This window comes from Heterocephalus glaber, unplaced genomic scaffold, assembly GCF_053883595.1.
Source record: "Heterocephalus glaber isolate CG9 unplaced genomic scaffold, H.glaber_assembly_v1.0 deba00001504, whole genome shotgun sequence".
Classification (NCBI taxonomy): Eukaryota; Metazoa; Chordata; class Mammalia; order Rodentia; family Bathyergidae; genus Heterocephalus; species Heterocephalus glaber.
In genome coordinates this window covers 49,870,392-49,886,801 of record NW_028258324.1, presented here as the reverse complement: position 1 = coordinate 49,886,801, position 16,410 = coordinate 49,870,392, and the positions used below count along the sequence as shown (strand labels likewise).

At 34.1% G+C, this 16,410-nt stretch overlaps 1 protein-coding gene across 1 annotated transcript; it reads right to left on the bottom strand.

Annotated features, from left to right (window-relative positions):
- Nucleotides 1-12,324: 12,324 nt before the first annotated feature.
- On the bottom strand, nt 12,325-12,905 carry LOC101704712 (translationally-controlled tumor protein-like). Its single transcript, XM_087185971.1, has one exon. The coding sequence runs from the start codon at nt 12,882-12,884 to the stop codon at nt 12,468-12,470; it is 417 nt and encodes a 138-aa protein (XP_087042097.1). The 5' UTR covers nt 12,885-12,905; the 3' UTR covers nt 12,325-12,467.
- Nucleotides 12,906-16,410: the final 3,505 nt, after the last annotated feature.

Here is a 16,410-nt window from a genome sequence, read left to right as displayed (position 1 = left end):
AACAAAGTGCAAGTACAATTTCTCTTGGAAAGCTTGCCCTGGTACCTCCTTTTTTTCACCAAGTGAGTTAGGCACTTCTCAGCAATTTCATTGTCACCAAGCATTCCACAGTTGTGATACTGACACTGGTTCTCTGGACCAACCTTCATGTGCCTGACTTCCCCTAGGGCAGGAGCACACGAGGTCAAGGGGTCAGATCTCTTTTACTGTCTTTGACTTAACTTTGTGCCTGGCACTTAGTATTCACTCAACAAGTGTTTGTTAACCAAACCTTTGTGGAATAGATATTCTAGGTCTACATCCTCGTATCAATCTAATAAAGACCTTACCCTAGTCTGGAAAAAAATGTTTCCAGGTATGTATGAGAAAAAATGATACCACTTTTCCAACAACATGCTAGTACTTTGTTTTCCATTCCTTGTCTTCCTGCTTCTCTAGCAGAGGAGCTCCCTGTGGCATAACAACATTCTCCTAATAGAAACAGCACTTACATTCTTACTTCCAGAACACTGTGCTTAAAACATACTCTAAATCAAGTTGCTAAAAGATGCCAATGATATAAGACTACTTAAATATATATCTTAGCAACAGAGAAACTACTTCATTCAACCTGCATTAAAATTTCACTTTGGATAATATTTGATATAATTTTCATAATATACCTGGATTCTTGTCACAGTATCTGAAGATATATTCAAGAACTTTCCATCTCAAAAAATAGAATAAGGGATACATTGAATTATGTATTGTACAAAAAGAAGTGACAGATGGTATTGTAGAGCATGTTGAAACACTGGTATTTATACAATAAGCATTAAATACATACATTTCTCTAGATAAATGAGGTTATTTGCAGGTATGACGCACCTAACCCTGAAATAATGGTTTATTTTAGGTTCGAGTGCATAACACAGGTTATTTTAAAGGCTGCATCTGTCAGAATGAAACTGATGTGATGCAGAAATTCAAAAGATATCTCAAAAAAAAATCCCTTCAGTACACCTAAAATGTGGAAATACAAAGAGAACATAAAACTAAAGCATGCATTTCCTTAGTGATGGAAGAGGGATAAAATGAAATTTGAACATTAAAGGTAATTGAGGAAAAAGAATTTGAAGTCATGGATGTAAACTACTTTTAAAATATCCCTTTGATAAAGAACTTCACCCAAGTACATGAAGACTAAATGACAATTATAAATTTACATTAATCCATGAAATCAATTAATTTACTTTAATCATTAGATATCAAAGTAAATCCTTTGAGGACAGAGATGATTAATTCTACATACAAATTGCCAGATAACTTCTTCTTTGGTGTTTTACTTTGAAAATCCATTTTTTAAAAAAGCTTATGTAGGTAAATCTTTTCATTATAAATTTTATTATTCAATCCTTCTCACTTCTGCTTGTATTTTTTCTCTTCATGAACAAACTCAATTCTTACATCTTTAAAAATAGTTTTTACTCAACACCTAGCAGTGAAAAGGATTACCAATGAATAATCTGTATTTTTCTTAAATTACCAAGATTTTATTTGAGAATTCATAGTTTATTCGCATTGACAAAAAACAGTACATTAGAAAGAAATATCATCTTTTTATCACATTCTGTAGAATTTATGGGTTTTAGAAACAGTCTTCTTCAAAGGAAGGCTCATTTTGAGATCTGGTCTGGTATTCGTCCACGGGCCTTTTCTACAGCTCTTCCTAAGCCGAAGTTCAGCTGGCCTTTCTTTTTCTCAAGTTTCACGTCAGTGGATTCAAACAACACCTACTACTGAAATATTTTTAAATATGTATTGAATATGTACTGACATTTTTCTTGTTATTTTTCCTAAATAATATAGTATAACAACTATCTATACAATATTTACATTGTACTAAGTTTTATGAGTAATCTAGAGACGATTTAAAGTATGTGGGAGAACATGCACAGGTTATCTGCCATTTTTGCCGAAAGTATTTGAGCACTCACCCATTTTGGTATCATGGGGGTTCTACAACCAATCTCTCACAACCAAAGAAACATAACTCTATAGAGTGGCAAAGTGATATTCATCAGCCACTCTGGTATATAAAAGTTACCTACCATTTTTAAAAATCAAAGTAAAATACTAAATTGAAAATAAATGTGCATATTTTTGTATTTGTGAAAATTTTGGTAACAGATTTACAAGTACCACTATTTTCTTGGAAATATTCATTTATGTTTTAGGAAATATGTTTTCAAGTGCATGGATGATGAATATCTTCAGGACAAAACAATTATATGAATATCAACTTATACATTGTCAAAGAAAACCAACAAAAACTATTTCATATTTTTTCTCCTGGTTATCCTACTTATATATATACATATCATACTCCCCCTGGAAACCACAAATCTAAAGTAAGAAAGGCATGGTAAAATAACAAACATGTAATAAAGTCTATTTATATTCAACTTCAAACAAAGATTATTAATGCACTGATCAAGCTTCCTCATTTAACATGTTTATAATCTTGCTGATGATTACCCACATAAATACCTGAAAAATCATAGCTAAATGCATGTTCAATTATTTCCCTCTTTCTACTATGTGCCATTTTCTTCTCTGAATAAACATGAAGCATTAACTTCACTGAGCAAAAATCTACACTGCCGAATCTTTTTCTCTCTATTTAAAAACCATTATGTGTTTTAAAAAGAGAAACAAAAAGCATGTTGTGTGAAAACAGTGCATGCTGAAGACCTGGAAAATTTTTATTAGAAGCCTACTAGAATAATGGACATGGTGCCAATTACACAACTGAAGTGATGATCACAAAACAATTGAATGTGGGAAGAATTATTTTGGAGGAGTTTTTCTATAGTAATATATACTGTAGCAGAACTAAGTGTCAGGAAGGTTACAAAACTCAAATCACAATTTTACATTAGATATTGTCCTCAGATATGACTGATTTGGATTATTCAATGATTTTAAAAATTGGATATTTTGCATTTTCATTGCTGTTCTAAAATCAGAATCCCATAGTATCTCCATTCTCTATTGCAGTGATTCTCAAGGTATAGTCCCTGTACCAGCAGCATAAGTTTTTCTAGGGAACTTGTTATAAATGAAGAGCCTTTGACTTTTTTCCAGATTTACCAGATCAGAAATACTGGGAGAGGGCTGCGAAATCCATATTTTAAGAAGAACTGCAGAAGTGTTGGATGAATGCTAAAGTTTTAGAACCATGAACTGATGTCAGTGAAAGACTTTTGTTTCCTCTCTTATGAAAAAAGGTATTGGATTTTATAAAATCTTTTAATTTTTCTGCATTTATTGATATGACTGTATGATTCTTCTTTAGTCTCATAATAAAATGAACTATATTGATACTGGGATTTATAATAAAATATATATAATCTCTATTTCCTGGCACAGAGTGTCCAAAACTTTTGGAACCTATACTATTCATTTGCTACTGAGATGACCAATAACCAGGGGCTCTTGGGTAGACTCAGAATAGGCACTGGTTGTGAAGGAACCAACCATGTGATTAAAGGGTTGAGACTGTCAACCTTACCCCCAGCCTGTGGAGAGGAGAGGGCCTGAAGTTTGAGTAGATCATCAGTGACCAATGATATAGTCAAGCATGCCTGTGTAATGGAACCTCCATAAAACCCCCTGAGGAATGTTTGGAAAGGTTCCAGAAGGCTGAACATGCAGAGGTGGGTCTGGAGAGTGCCATATCAAGAGAAGGCAGGGAAGTTTAACATCCCTTCCCAAATGCCTTGCTCTAGGCATCACTTTCATCTGGCTGCTCATCCATATATTTTATTATGTCATTTATTAATAAGCCAGTAATCATAAGTAAAGTATCTCCATGAGTTCTGTGAGCTTCTCCAGCAAATTAATTAAACCCAAAGAGGGGATCAGAGGAACCTCAATTTACAGCTAGCCAGTCAGAGGCACAGCTCACCAGCCTGGGACTTACTATTGGCATCTAACATCGAAACAGTGTTACGGGACCAAGCCCTTAACATGGGTGATCTGACACTAACTGTAGTTCAATAAGTATCAGAATCTCAATGAATTATAGGACACCCAGTAGGTGTTTTCTGGAGAATTGCGTGATGTGTGTGGAAAAACCTTCACACCTGGTAATAGAAGCCTTTTCATGCCATATTGAGTGACTCTGTAAAAGTAGGAAAAACATTGTTTTTTTACTATTATTCTTCCAGACTGCTTTATCATTCTCTGCTATTAAACTGATTTTTTACAGTATACTGTCATGGTTTGAATGTTCTTCAAAACTCCATACTTGGAAACATAATCTCCACATTCATATGTCAACAGAATTTGAGAATGAGATGTTAAAGAGGTAATTATCATTATGAAATATCCAAAATAATTATTAACTTTCTAAGAAAAGGAACAGAACTGAGGTAGCACACTTGGTTGTCTGCAATGTCCTCTGCCATATTATAATGCAGCAAGATGCAGGTATCGTGCTTTTGGATATCTCAGCCTCCAAATAAATAAATAAACTTATTTACTGAGCTAAATAAACTTATTTTCTTTATAAAATCACCTAGTCAATGCTTTTTGTTATAGTAACAGGAAATAGACTAGGACAGAAAAATCAGCACAGAAAACAAGGCAGTTGCTACACAGATACTGTACCTAGAAATGTGGAAATGACTTTGGAACTTAGAAAAGCATGGAACTCTTTCAAAGTGAATTCTTTAAAGAGTCTGTATCACCTGAATGGAGTGGTAAGGGTAATTCTGGTGAGGGCTCAGAAGAGAAAAATAAGCAGTGTGGATCTTCGAAATTTCTTAAGTAGTCATGATCAGAATGCCAGTAAAAATATTGGCAATAAAGGCTATTTTGATGGGTTCTAAGATAGATATATTTGGATACTGAAATAAGTGCCAATTCTCCTACAAAAAAACAAATAAATTGGTTGCACTCTGTCCATACCCTTGGGCTTTGTGGAAGACTGAACTTAAATGTGATTAACAAGGATATATAGAGAAAGGAATAAATATCTTAGGTAATAAAACACCCAAGAAGTTGCGAGGTTACTTTCAGTTGCATTACAGTGAGATAAAAGGGATTATTTAAAGACAGAATTTTAATTAAAAGGGAAGCAGAGGGAAGTAAAATTTTGGAAAAATCATAGCCTGGCCATATAAAGAGTAAAAAAGAGTGCAAGAATATATCCAAGCAACAATTTGCTAAAGAGATTAAGTCAGACAGAAGAGTACCATTCATCAGGAGTGTGGGAGAAAGCCTTTGAGAGCTGGAAGAGATGTTTGAGGCTGCCACTTCAATGACAGGCCCAAAAATTTACAACAGATTGAACTGGAGGGACAGGCAAAAGGCACCTTCCATAGGCTCACCCTACAGATCTGCACCAGGCAGGCCACTGATCCTCACATGGTTTCAAGTGTGAGTCAAGCAGCCACAGGTGGTACTGGACCCACTGCTCCAGAAGGGCCAAGTAGTAAAGTTTGACAGCATGCACATGGTATTCATCCTGTAGGAATGCAGAATGTAAGAGCTGCAGATGCAGGCTTTTCCCCTCATCCTACTTTGAAAGTAGATTATTTGTCTTGGCTTCACAGACTTACAGATGAAACTTTGGACTTTAGAAGTTGGTGCTGAAACAAGTTAACACTTTCAGGCCTATTGTGACAATATGAATCATGAGAGGCACAAGTAAAATATTATTATTTGACTGTGTCTTCCAGAAACCATGTGTTGGGAAATTTGTCACTCATGCAGCAGAATTGAGAAGTGTAAGAGGGATTAATGCCTGCCTCATGGAATTGACTTAGATATCCCAAGTGCATTTTGTCACAAAGTAAATCTATCCCTTCCACTTTTTCTCTTTCATGCATCTCCAGTTGGCCCTCTGCTTTTCCATGTTTTGATGCATCACCAGGCCCTAACCAGATGCCAGGAAGATGCTGTACCATACTTTTGAACTTCCTATTCTCCAGAATTTTGAGCCAAATAAACTTTTTTCATTTATAAATTACCCAGACTCAGGTATTCTATTATAGCAATTGAAAATAGAGTAAGACAAATCCTTTTCTGTCTTGTATGGTATTACTCAAATTTATTAAATCATTTTTTCTTACATAAGTTTAAAAGTTATAAATTATGGTATTTTTATTGCTACACTTGTAATTCAAGATATATTTTATCTTTTTAAAAAATATGGCAGCATAATATTTAAATACAATGGTAAATTGTAATGTACTGTTTATTCAACCATGCCCTAATTGTTACATTTTAGGCGTTTCTGTTTATACTTATTAGTAGTGTAAGGATGGGGTCTATAGACAAGACAATAAAATAGGAACCTCCTTAGGTCTTCTAGCTAATCCTCACTAGAAGGTGTTAAAAATAAACTTTACAGAGAGATTCCCCTGGGAAGCAAGTCAAAGACAGGGTAAAAAAGAGAGAGAAAAAACATACAGAAAGACATCAAATGGCCTCAGGACTTTCACCAAGAGAACAGAAAAAAGAGCTGATGGGCAGGACAAAGAGAAAAAACCAAGTTTACAAATGATAAGCTGCCACTATCTCCAAGAAAATATAGGAGAAACAGAAAGGTTGGCTAACTTTAAGGCAATAGCATGTGCTCACATTTATGCACTAACATATGCACTTAAACATATGTATTCACTCTAGAGTCACTATATTATCCACTCTGGGGTCATTATAGAGTAGAGTAGATATCCACACACCTCCTTACTAAGTCTAAGCTCACCAAAAATAAGGTGCCCCCTTGCCCACTGGCTGCCTATCCCAGAGATAAGGCCTTAAAATGTACGTCAAAGACAAGTAAAGAAACAGACTGCCCCCCGCCAAAAAAAAGCTGCACATAGACCACTGGAAGATATGACATTAGGTAAGGTGCCTGGAAGCCAACCCAGTTATAGCAAGTTCCAGGTGGAGGGAAAAGAGTCACTACCTCTCCCATTAAAAACAGCTGAGAACAAAGGGCCCAGGGGGCCTCCATCTTTCCAGACCCCTCTACCCTGATTCTTTCTTATTTGCGTAGCTATCTTCTCCTTTCTTCCTCTTTTTCCTCTTTACAAATAGCATGTCTCTCTTTCATTAAACTTTGTCCCTCTAATTTATTATTGAGTCTGAGTTACGATCCCTGTAGGCTGCTCAGGCATCAGAGCAGTGGTGCTTGTCCCCGAGTTGTAACAATAACAATAAAGTTTAATATAGTTCTTATTTCTACTGGTGGTTGGTTTTTATTTCACAAATCAAAAATGCTTTTTCTTAATTTTTAACAATGAGATCTTGCTAAGTTACTCAGGCAGAATTATTTAATAGTGTTTTTTTCACATTGGCTAAAAGAACTCCTTCAATAGCAAGCAAATTCACCATTTTCTACCATTCTACCACATTTATTGAAAAAAATTTTACATTTTCAAAACCTGGAGAAGTTACTACACAATTGTTTAGAGATATGTAACTTTAGAAAGAGATTTCACAATAACACACTTTGGTCTGGAGCATACTGTTTTGATTAAATAACTCCAATGTGGTGTTTAAACTTTTTGTAAGAAGGATAGGTGAAGAGACATTGCTGTTTCGTGAACAGAAAAAGGAATACTATGATTTTCGATACAGCTAAATATCCTTCCAGTAAACTTACTCATTCAGATAATAAGACCATTGACTATTGGTTAATTTCAACTCAGCAAGTAGCAATTAATACAAATGGCACAGAAATAATATCTATAAGGTAATTAATAATATATCATGTATAAGCTTCTCTTAAATTCCTAAATCATTATGATAATAGCAAATGTCACACTCATCATAGACAAAAAAAGCAATGAGTCATTGACAAGGGCTGAGAAGTCAGAGTTGGGAAGACCAGGCCTAACCTGGAAATTTAGAGAATATTGAGAATTATGTATATGGTAGCAGGAACTCACTATTATCACTAAATTTCAATGTTCTTCTTCTCTCTTCATGTATTAAAAACCCTCGCACCACAGTGGCCATCCAGAGTCTCTCACAGCTATCTCTGGCAATAGGGAGTGTGTATGGGTGATGTGCAGAACATCTGGGTCATGGTAAGAGCAGAAAGTCGCTTGCTCATTTGTCAGTTCCCAATTTCCTTGTTTGTGAACTGGAATGTGGGCATGTGGCGGGCTGTGAGCTTACTTCAGTCATAATCACAGGGACATTTCCCAAGGATGAGCAAAAGAAAAATTTAAGACAACCTTGACCAGCTGATTAACCACATGGAAAAGACAGCACTATCCCCATAAACCACTTACCACCTCAGGCTTTTGGGAGAGATAAAAAATTAAACCTACCAATCTTTTCTAAGCCAGCTATTTTGTACTGTTGAGGTAGCTGCTGTGGTTTGGATATAGTTTGAATGTATTGCCCAAGGTTTGTGTGATGGAAGGTAGTGGCATTAAGAGATGGTGGGACTGGTAAAAAGGAGCAGCCCAGTGGGAAGTCCTGTAGTTAACTGGGGGGATGTCCCTGAAAAGGATTAAGGGTTTTCTCCTGGGACTCAGGTTAGTTCTCCTGAGGGATTTGTTATAAAAGTTTGAGCCAGGCCTCACTCACCCTCTCTCTAGCTTCTGCCCTACCACATGAATTATTGTTCCCATTGTGCCCCACCATTGTGAAGCCATGGGCCATGAGGTCCTCACCATAGCACAGCCTGAGCTGGAGCCTTATCCTTGAATCAAAGTCTTTTTCGTCATAGTTCGTGTTCCTCAGGTATTCTATTGTTGTAATGGAGAATGGACTGACACAGTGATCAAATCAGTATGGTTTTCATTTAGTCAATTATTGGATGGGCCCAGAAGTTAGTGGAGAGATGAGGTGAAAAAGCCTGAAGTGGAAAAGAATATTAATAACTGGTAAGTGGAAGGCACTAAACCAGCTATCCAGGAAATTATCTTGAGATATTGCATGGAGAGATAAAGGTTGAAGAGAAAGAAATTGTTCTGAGGACAAAATAAAGAATGGAAGGCAGACAGAGTGAAAACTACCAGTAATATTTGAGTATAAAAGGTTTGAGTCAATAACCAGTCATAAGATATGTTGATTAGTGGGTCTGATTTTAAAACAGAGACACCAAATACTTTTAAACACTCATTATTTTACCCACAAAAGTCTTACATTTTTGAATAAAATCAATTTTAATTTCTGGTGTTAATTTTAATTAATTTTCTCATATAACAGCAAAAACAAAGCTGATTTTATATAATTTATAGAAATCTGCTCTTGAATTAAAAAATATGGAAGTTTCTTTAAAATGTTGTATAGTGCAACCTCATAGCAATGATCATGCAAGCTGAGACCTGAAGAAAACTTAACAATTGATCAGAAAAATTACAGTTGACTTTGGCTTTTAAAGTTTTCTTTTGTCAATAGTCGGACATGGTGACAACAGCCTGAAATCTCAGCAAGCAGGAGGCTGAGGCAGGATAGTGTGTTTGGAGCCAGCCTGAGCTACATACACAGTTCGAGGCCAGCCTGGACTATAGAGTAAATTGCTGTCTCAAAAAAAAAAAAAATTGTCAAATCATTAAGAACTGTCTTGTTCCTGTTATTTTTAAATGTATTAAGAAATTAAAAATTGTAAAACTAACATGCATTCAGCAAAGAGTACATTAAAAACATTAGAAACACTATTCTCTCTTTGTAAAACCTTATCCAGAGTAGCTTGAATTATGCTTGTTTTATTCTTGTTGTATAATTTATGATATGGAGCAAACATCACTTTGTGCCTTGGCAAACTATCTTATTGCTTCCTAACCTTGGATTAATTTCCAAAGTTTCATCCTTTGTACTTTCCATGTCTTGAAATATTTCTAAGAGTGATTTTGCCAGTGTCAATTTGCCTAGAAGAGCATCATCCTCCATCACAACCCATTTCGCCATTATGTCCCTAAATTCACACTTACTAAGTTATTGAGTGTCTGACACCTCTCAAATGGTAGCACTATCAATGTTTCCACCATCAGAAATTTCTTCTATAACTCCACTTACATTGTTCTAAAATTTCGACATTTCCATCTTTGTTCCTTTGCTGTACCTTCATCTTTGTTAACCAATTCCTTCTTTACATTACCCACTTTTATAAAATGTCATGTAATCTTATCAATTGGAAAAAGCACAACACAGCTACATACTTTGCTCTCTGAGGGAACTGAATAAAACTATGCGTTGACCAGACTTTGTAACTGATGCAGTTATTCATATGCCGTGAGGCATATGAGATTTGAAGACTGAAGAGCTAGCAGGAAAACTTATGCCTTAGGCAATTATTGATTGTTAATGTACAATGGTAACTAAAATTTTAATTATGCTTTAGGGGAGAGGTAAATCATGGTAACTGGAATTCATATACAGTAGAACCACACAAAGTGAGGCCTACCTTTGTTGGTTGTTGTGCTTCCACATATATGCACAGTATAGAATCCAAAAAAATACATAAAGGTGTGCAATAAAGAGAATGCTGTATCCTAGTCTCTCAACTATTCATGACTCAGATCCTTTCTCACAGTACACTTTCTAGACATAGTCTTCACACATACAAATGTAAACATGTATTTATAACATATATAAACATAATAATCTATACATAATAACATTCACATTGCTTTTCTACTGTTGTATAACTTTACTCTTGTTAAAGTATATTTACATTGTTGTGTAATACATCTCCAGACCCTTTTCACCATATGTCCATTAAATATCCCATGGTGTCACATTGTTTGAAACCTACCTTTCTATTACTTACCTTTGAGATCAATATATATGAGTATTTGTATGATTCTTATCTTCTTATGTAGTTGCATTGAAGTTTATATATTCCCTCGAAGAGACATATTAAAAATTTAGCCAAATTATTGGTGAATAGTATTCATGTTGTTTTCTTAATTAAAATTTAGATGATAAATATATATTATATCATATCTTATGTGTGCACGTATATCTTCAGTATAAAAGCAAAAAAAGGAATTCATGGGTCAATTGGCACATTTTAATGCAATAAATGCTATCCAACACCAGCAATATAAGAAATATTCCTGTTCTGTAGTCTGTCCAAAATACTTACAAACTTTTTTTATAATTTCCAATCTAATACGCAAAGATTATTTGCAAGTTTTAAAATTTTGTTTACCAAGGCTGAAATTGAGCCCATTTTTATATATTGAGGAAAAAATTTATACTTTAAAAAATATTGTGCATAACTTTTACCTATTTTTATGGATATATTACTGATTTACAAGAACTTTTTATGCATTAGGGAATATGTCTTTTTGAGATTTAAGTTGAAAATATTTCCCACCTATTTTAGTTTGCTGTTTGCATTTTGCAGGTTATTTTTGTTACACTGAAGTTATATTGTGAAATTATAAAAATATTTTTCTTTATTGTTCTGTTTGAGTCATAATTAATGAGAACTTTTTCACTCCAAGATAAGTTTTAACAATCCTCTTCTGTCTTATTCTTATCCTGCTAACTATTCTTTTATGATCTATAAAGTATTCACTTACAGAAATTTTATGTGGTTGTACAAATGAAGTTTAAATTCAAAGTATTTTTCTTATATAATCAAATAAATGCCATTTATTTATTTATTATTTGTTTTCATCATTAGTTTAAAGTGATTTCACTGGGTACTAAATTTCACAAAAATGTTTAGATTGCTACTGTATTCTCTATTCTGTTCAGTTTCTCTGTTTCAGTTTCTATTCATGAATAAGTACCTTATTATTTAATTCTAAGGCAATTGAAATGTTTATTTATACTAATCTTACATGTCCCGCCCTTTTAGTACTTTTCTGTGTTGGAATTATCATGCTTCTCTTTGCTGAATTATGAATTTTAGAATCAACTCACTCAGTTTGTAAAAAATTTGCTACTATTTTTAGTGATATTTTATTACATCTGTAAGCCAACTTAATAGAAGTGGCAATTCTCCTTTAAAGTGGTAGTAATATTTAATTTTTCTAAGAACCCAATATAAATCTCTTTTTGGTATCCCTCAGAGTTCTGTCAGTGTACATATGTATATAATGGTATATTGTATAAAATTATTTTTATTAATTTAAACCTAAACACATAATCATTGCATTTCTCTTGTGAGATTTTCAATTAGATTTTCCAATGGTTTTTAGTGCTACAATTGAATTTTATTGATTTCAGAATATTAAATTTTTACATAGCCATCTACTTGTCTTTTACTTGAAATAGCTTTCTTTTTTTTCTTTTGAATTTAAATGCACTTTATTTTTAGACAACCTACATGACATTTTTTTTCCCCCTAAAAAGCAATGCCTCCACTCCAAATAAATGACGGTCAAAATAAACGAAGCGTTCAAGATGACATCAGTCTCATTTGTCTAAAATCCTGGTGTTGTGTGGATGACAAGAAGCAGCCAGTTATGACAAGTGATAGATCCAAGGTAACCGCCAATCCATTAACATTTTTCCATTTCTAAACCATCCTTAAAGAAAATCATAAATGGGGTCACATCATCCTCACGGTAGTCCAGGAGAGCAACCATGCCATCTGCATTCATGTTTGCACCAATAAAGAACTGATAGTTTTTGAAATTAGCAAGGATGTTCTTGATTTGTTCTGCAGCCCCTATCATAAAAGGTTTTACTCTTTGTAGTCTTTGTTCTTCAAGTTTGCCTTTGATTAATTTCATATAATCTTTGATGTACTTCTTGTAGGCCTCTTTTGTGAAGCTGGTTTCCTGCAAGTGGTGGTTCATGACAATATCAACCCCAGTGACTACTGTGTTTCCGGTACCTTCGCCCTCCAGGCCTTCAGCGGAGGCATTTCCACCAATGAGCAAGTCATCAATGTTACCCTCTTTTCTACTGACCATCTTGCCGTCCACCTCCAGGCACAACCCCCCCGCGATCTCTCCTGGATCTTGTAAATGTCGGAGGACATCTCATCTTGGCTGATGAGGTCCCGATAGATAATTATGATACTGGCTGAAGGGAGAGGCGGCCACGCTAGCTTAGCAGGAGCCCGGATCTCAGAGTGAGCGGGGTGCATCCTGAGCTGCGCACTTGGGGAGGGGGGAGAGGCGAAGCTACTTGCAATAGCTTTCCAATTGTTTATTTTATGAGTTCTAGGTAAACACTCACATCACCTGTTAATAATGACTCATTTTTATACTGTACTTTTATACCTGCTGCTTTATTCTCTTGTCTAGTTGGATTGGTTACTTTCCATTACAATGCTAAATAATAATAATGAAAGATACCCATATCTTGTTCTTACAGAGAGTGCTAAAACATGATGCTTGTTTTATCACAACTCTGAAAATTCTATCTATTTTAATACTAATTTATTTTGGAAATATCCACTTAATACTATTTCATTATAATGTGGAGTTTTTTCTATTAATATTTTATTATATTGTAGAGATATGCAACAATTCTTATTTTAAATATCAAATATTACCCAATACCATTTTAGAAACTAAGGAGAGGTTTGTATTATTTTTCTCTTTTGATGTGTGAATTTTAAAGAGTTAATAGGATATTCTTTTCATACCATCTAGTCTTCAGGTCTATGGACTGCTGGGAACAGGAAAAATGTGTGTGAGTGTGTATGATTGACTCTGTAACTTCTTTATTTTTATCACATAAACTATTCTATTTGTATTTTGTAACTTTATTTGGTTTAATTTTGTGATTTTTGTGAATAATCCAAATGCATGTGAAAGACAGTGCTTTCAGGGTACAGATTTTATTTACCTTATCATGTTACTTAACTTCTGTATGGACAGTAACATGTGAAATAAAGCTTTGACTACTAATTTCTATTTCTTTATATATCTTAACAGGTTTTTTAAAATTGTTTTTCTTTCTTCATGAAAATGTTTTAAAAGTATTTTTCCTAGAAATCATTTTATTTGAAACACAGAATTAATCTAACTACTATATCTGGAATCTGTAACAAATACAACAAGTTTCAAGCCACAGAGAGTACAACTATTTAGTAGCTGGTGTTCTTTAAGGACCCATCATGAATGCATTGGGTTATTCACAAGGGAGAGTGATTCCAAAGGCCCGAAAAAAAAAAAAAAAACTCATTAACTTTCCAGTTTTAATTTTCAGATATTCAGGTAACTACTTTTGTAAGTTGCTCAACTTTCCTAGCCAACCTAGTTCTCTGCACTGACCTCCCTCCCACCTATAGAATCAAACTTAGTCAACAACAGTACTGGACAGTTTAAAAGAACAATAGCTGATTAGTACACAAATGGAAGGCACAGGCAGCTAATTATGAGTTCGTCCTAACCAACTTAGACTTAGACAAGAAGCTAAGAAATTGTTGCTTGATAATAACCTTATTCAGCGTTGATCACAAATTGATTAATTTCCTACACTGCTACATCTATTTATAATTAGCTTGGCCCAGAAATTCTGTCACTTGGCTTGCTTCTTATGATTGTATCACTGATGTTCTGTACTCTTATTTTTCTAGAATGAGACTTTGTATTTGATGCTAATCCTCCTTGATTTTTTGAAATGGGAAGTCATCACTTAGGTCAGCTTTCTCCACTCCCTATGATCACCACATTATATGGGATCTTTCTCATTTTATAGACAGATGGGCTGTTACCCTCCTTTTTTGTAATGTCATTGTTTCACCATAAATTAGCTTAGCAGTAGGAATGTGTGAGACAAAAAAATTATGTCTTTCCTAAAGACCAAGTGTATCAAATTATGGTTGCATTTAATTGTTTCTGTATGAAAAGATAAAATCCAGAATCTCTTATCTATTTATGCCATCAAGCATCTATCAGACTTTCAGGCAGGAATTTACAGTATTTCTTGTGAAGATTTCTTTGCATAAATATTTTCTTTCCTAATTCTGTGTCACATTTTCTCCTTTATTTCTTTTTTAAACCTTGTTTCTCAAACTGAAAATTCTCTTCTACCTTGGCACATTAAAAACATTTCAACAGATGTTGCTTGAATTGCTGTATGCTTTCTGTTTCTACACAAGAAAATTGGCTGAGAAAGTGAGACTCTGTTGATCTGCACTAATGCAGGCACCATCAATGCCTTCTCCTGAGAAGTACACCTTCCTGTCTGTCAGCCCCACTGTAAGCTAGCTGCTGTGAAGATATAAATTATTCCATTCCATGTTTCTTTTATACATATCCTCTATCTGGTCAAACTATACAATGCCTGTTCTGTTCCTTTTCAATGTAAATGTCTAAAAATATTGTCACTGGATTTGTAACACTGTATTCATATTTTTGTATTTTTCTTCTATATTGAGCCACATTTTGCCTACCTCTCTTTCCTGGCCATTTGACTTTTCTAATGAGAAAAAACATAATCCCTGAAAAAAAAATCCTGCTTCGACATGTTTCCATATCAAAATTTTGGAAAAACTTGATTATAATATTTATAATTCAGTTTGTACTTGGTATTTATATGATTATAGTAAAGGTTTTTCAATTTAAGATGGTGTGTAAAGAACAGCTAAATAACAGCATGAACAGAAATTCAATTTTGCAGATGTTCCATCAGCTTAAGTCACTAAACATCCTCATGATTCCATGAATTATTTTACATCACTCAAAACATTTATTCACCTTCCATTCCTTACCTAACATTCAGCTAGCACTTCAGGAATACATAACTGTAAGATTCTTCCTCTTCAAGTGTCAGTTCTAGGAGGTGAGACACAAATGAATATATGATGAGCAACCAGAGATTTGCATCTAATTTTTACATCTTTCATATAAAGAAGATTTGCATTAAAAGGAACCAAAAACTGTAATTTAGTTGCCTCCCCCATCCATCATTTACTAGTTTGGGAACAACTCACCCTTTACAGTACAAACAGGGAAAAAATTATAGAACACTGTTCTTCTTTGTTACATTTATGTAATACTTTTCACATGATCAATGCTGAACAAACATTGAATGGATGGAAAACTGATTGAATGGAAATCATTATGATGTAAATATCATTACTGCACTACTAATAAGAAGTTCTATAAAGATTTAGTTAATTGCCATTCACAAAAACTCTTTTAAATATATGAATTAAAGTTTTACTTTCCTCTTTATTTTGAGCCATTTGATTAAGTAGAGTGAAATATATTCCCTAATCTAAATATTTTATATTTAATCAGATGTTTCATAATCAAAATGATAGCCTAGTCCTAGGGCCAACTCAGAGATTTCAACTTAATATAAATTACTTTTAACCTAATCCCGAGAGCTCAACAAAAATTATTCTCAAATAGAAAGTAAAGAGATCTTTTGGAAGCTCTTAAACAACCATCAGTTTTTTCCTAGGTGTAGATGTATTAAAAACTTCAGCCCTTGGTGAATTCATCTATCCTAGCTAAAGCTAAGAATGTTGGGAGAAAA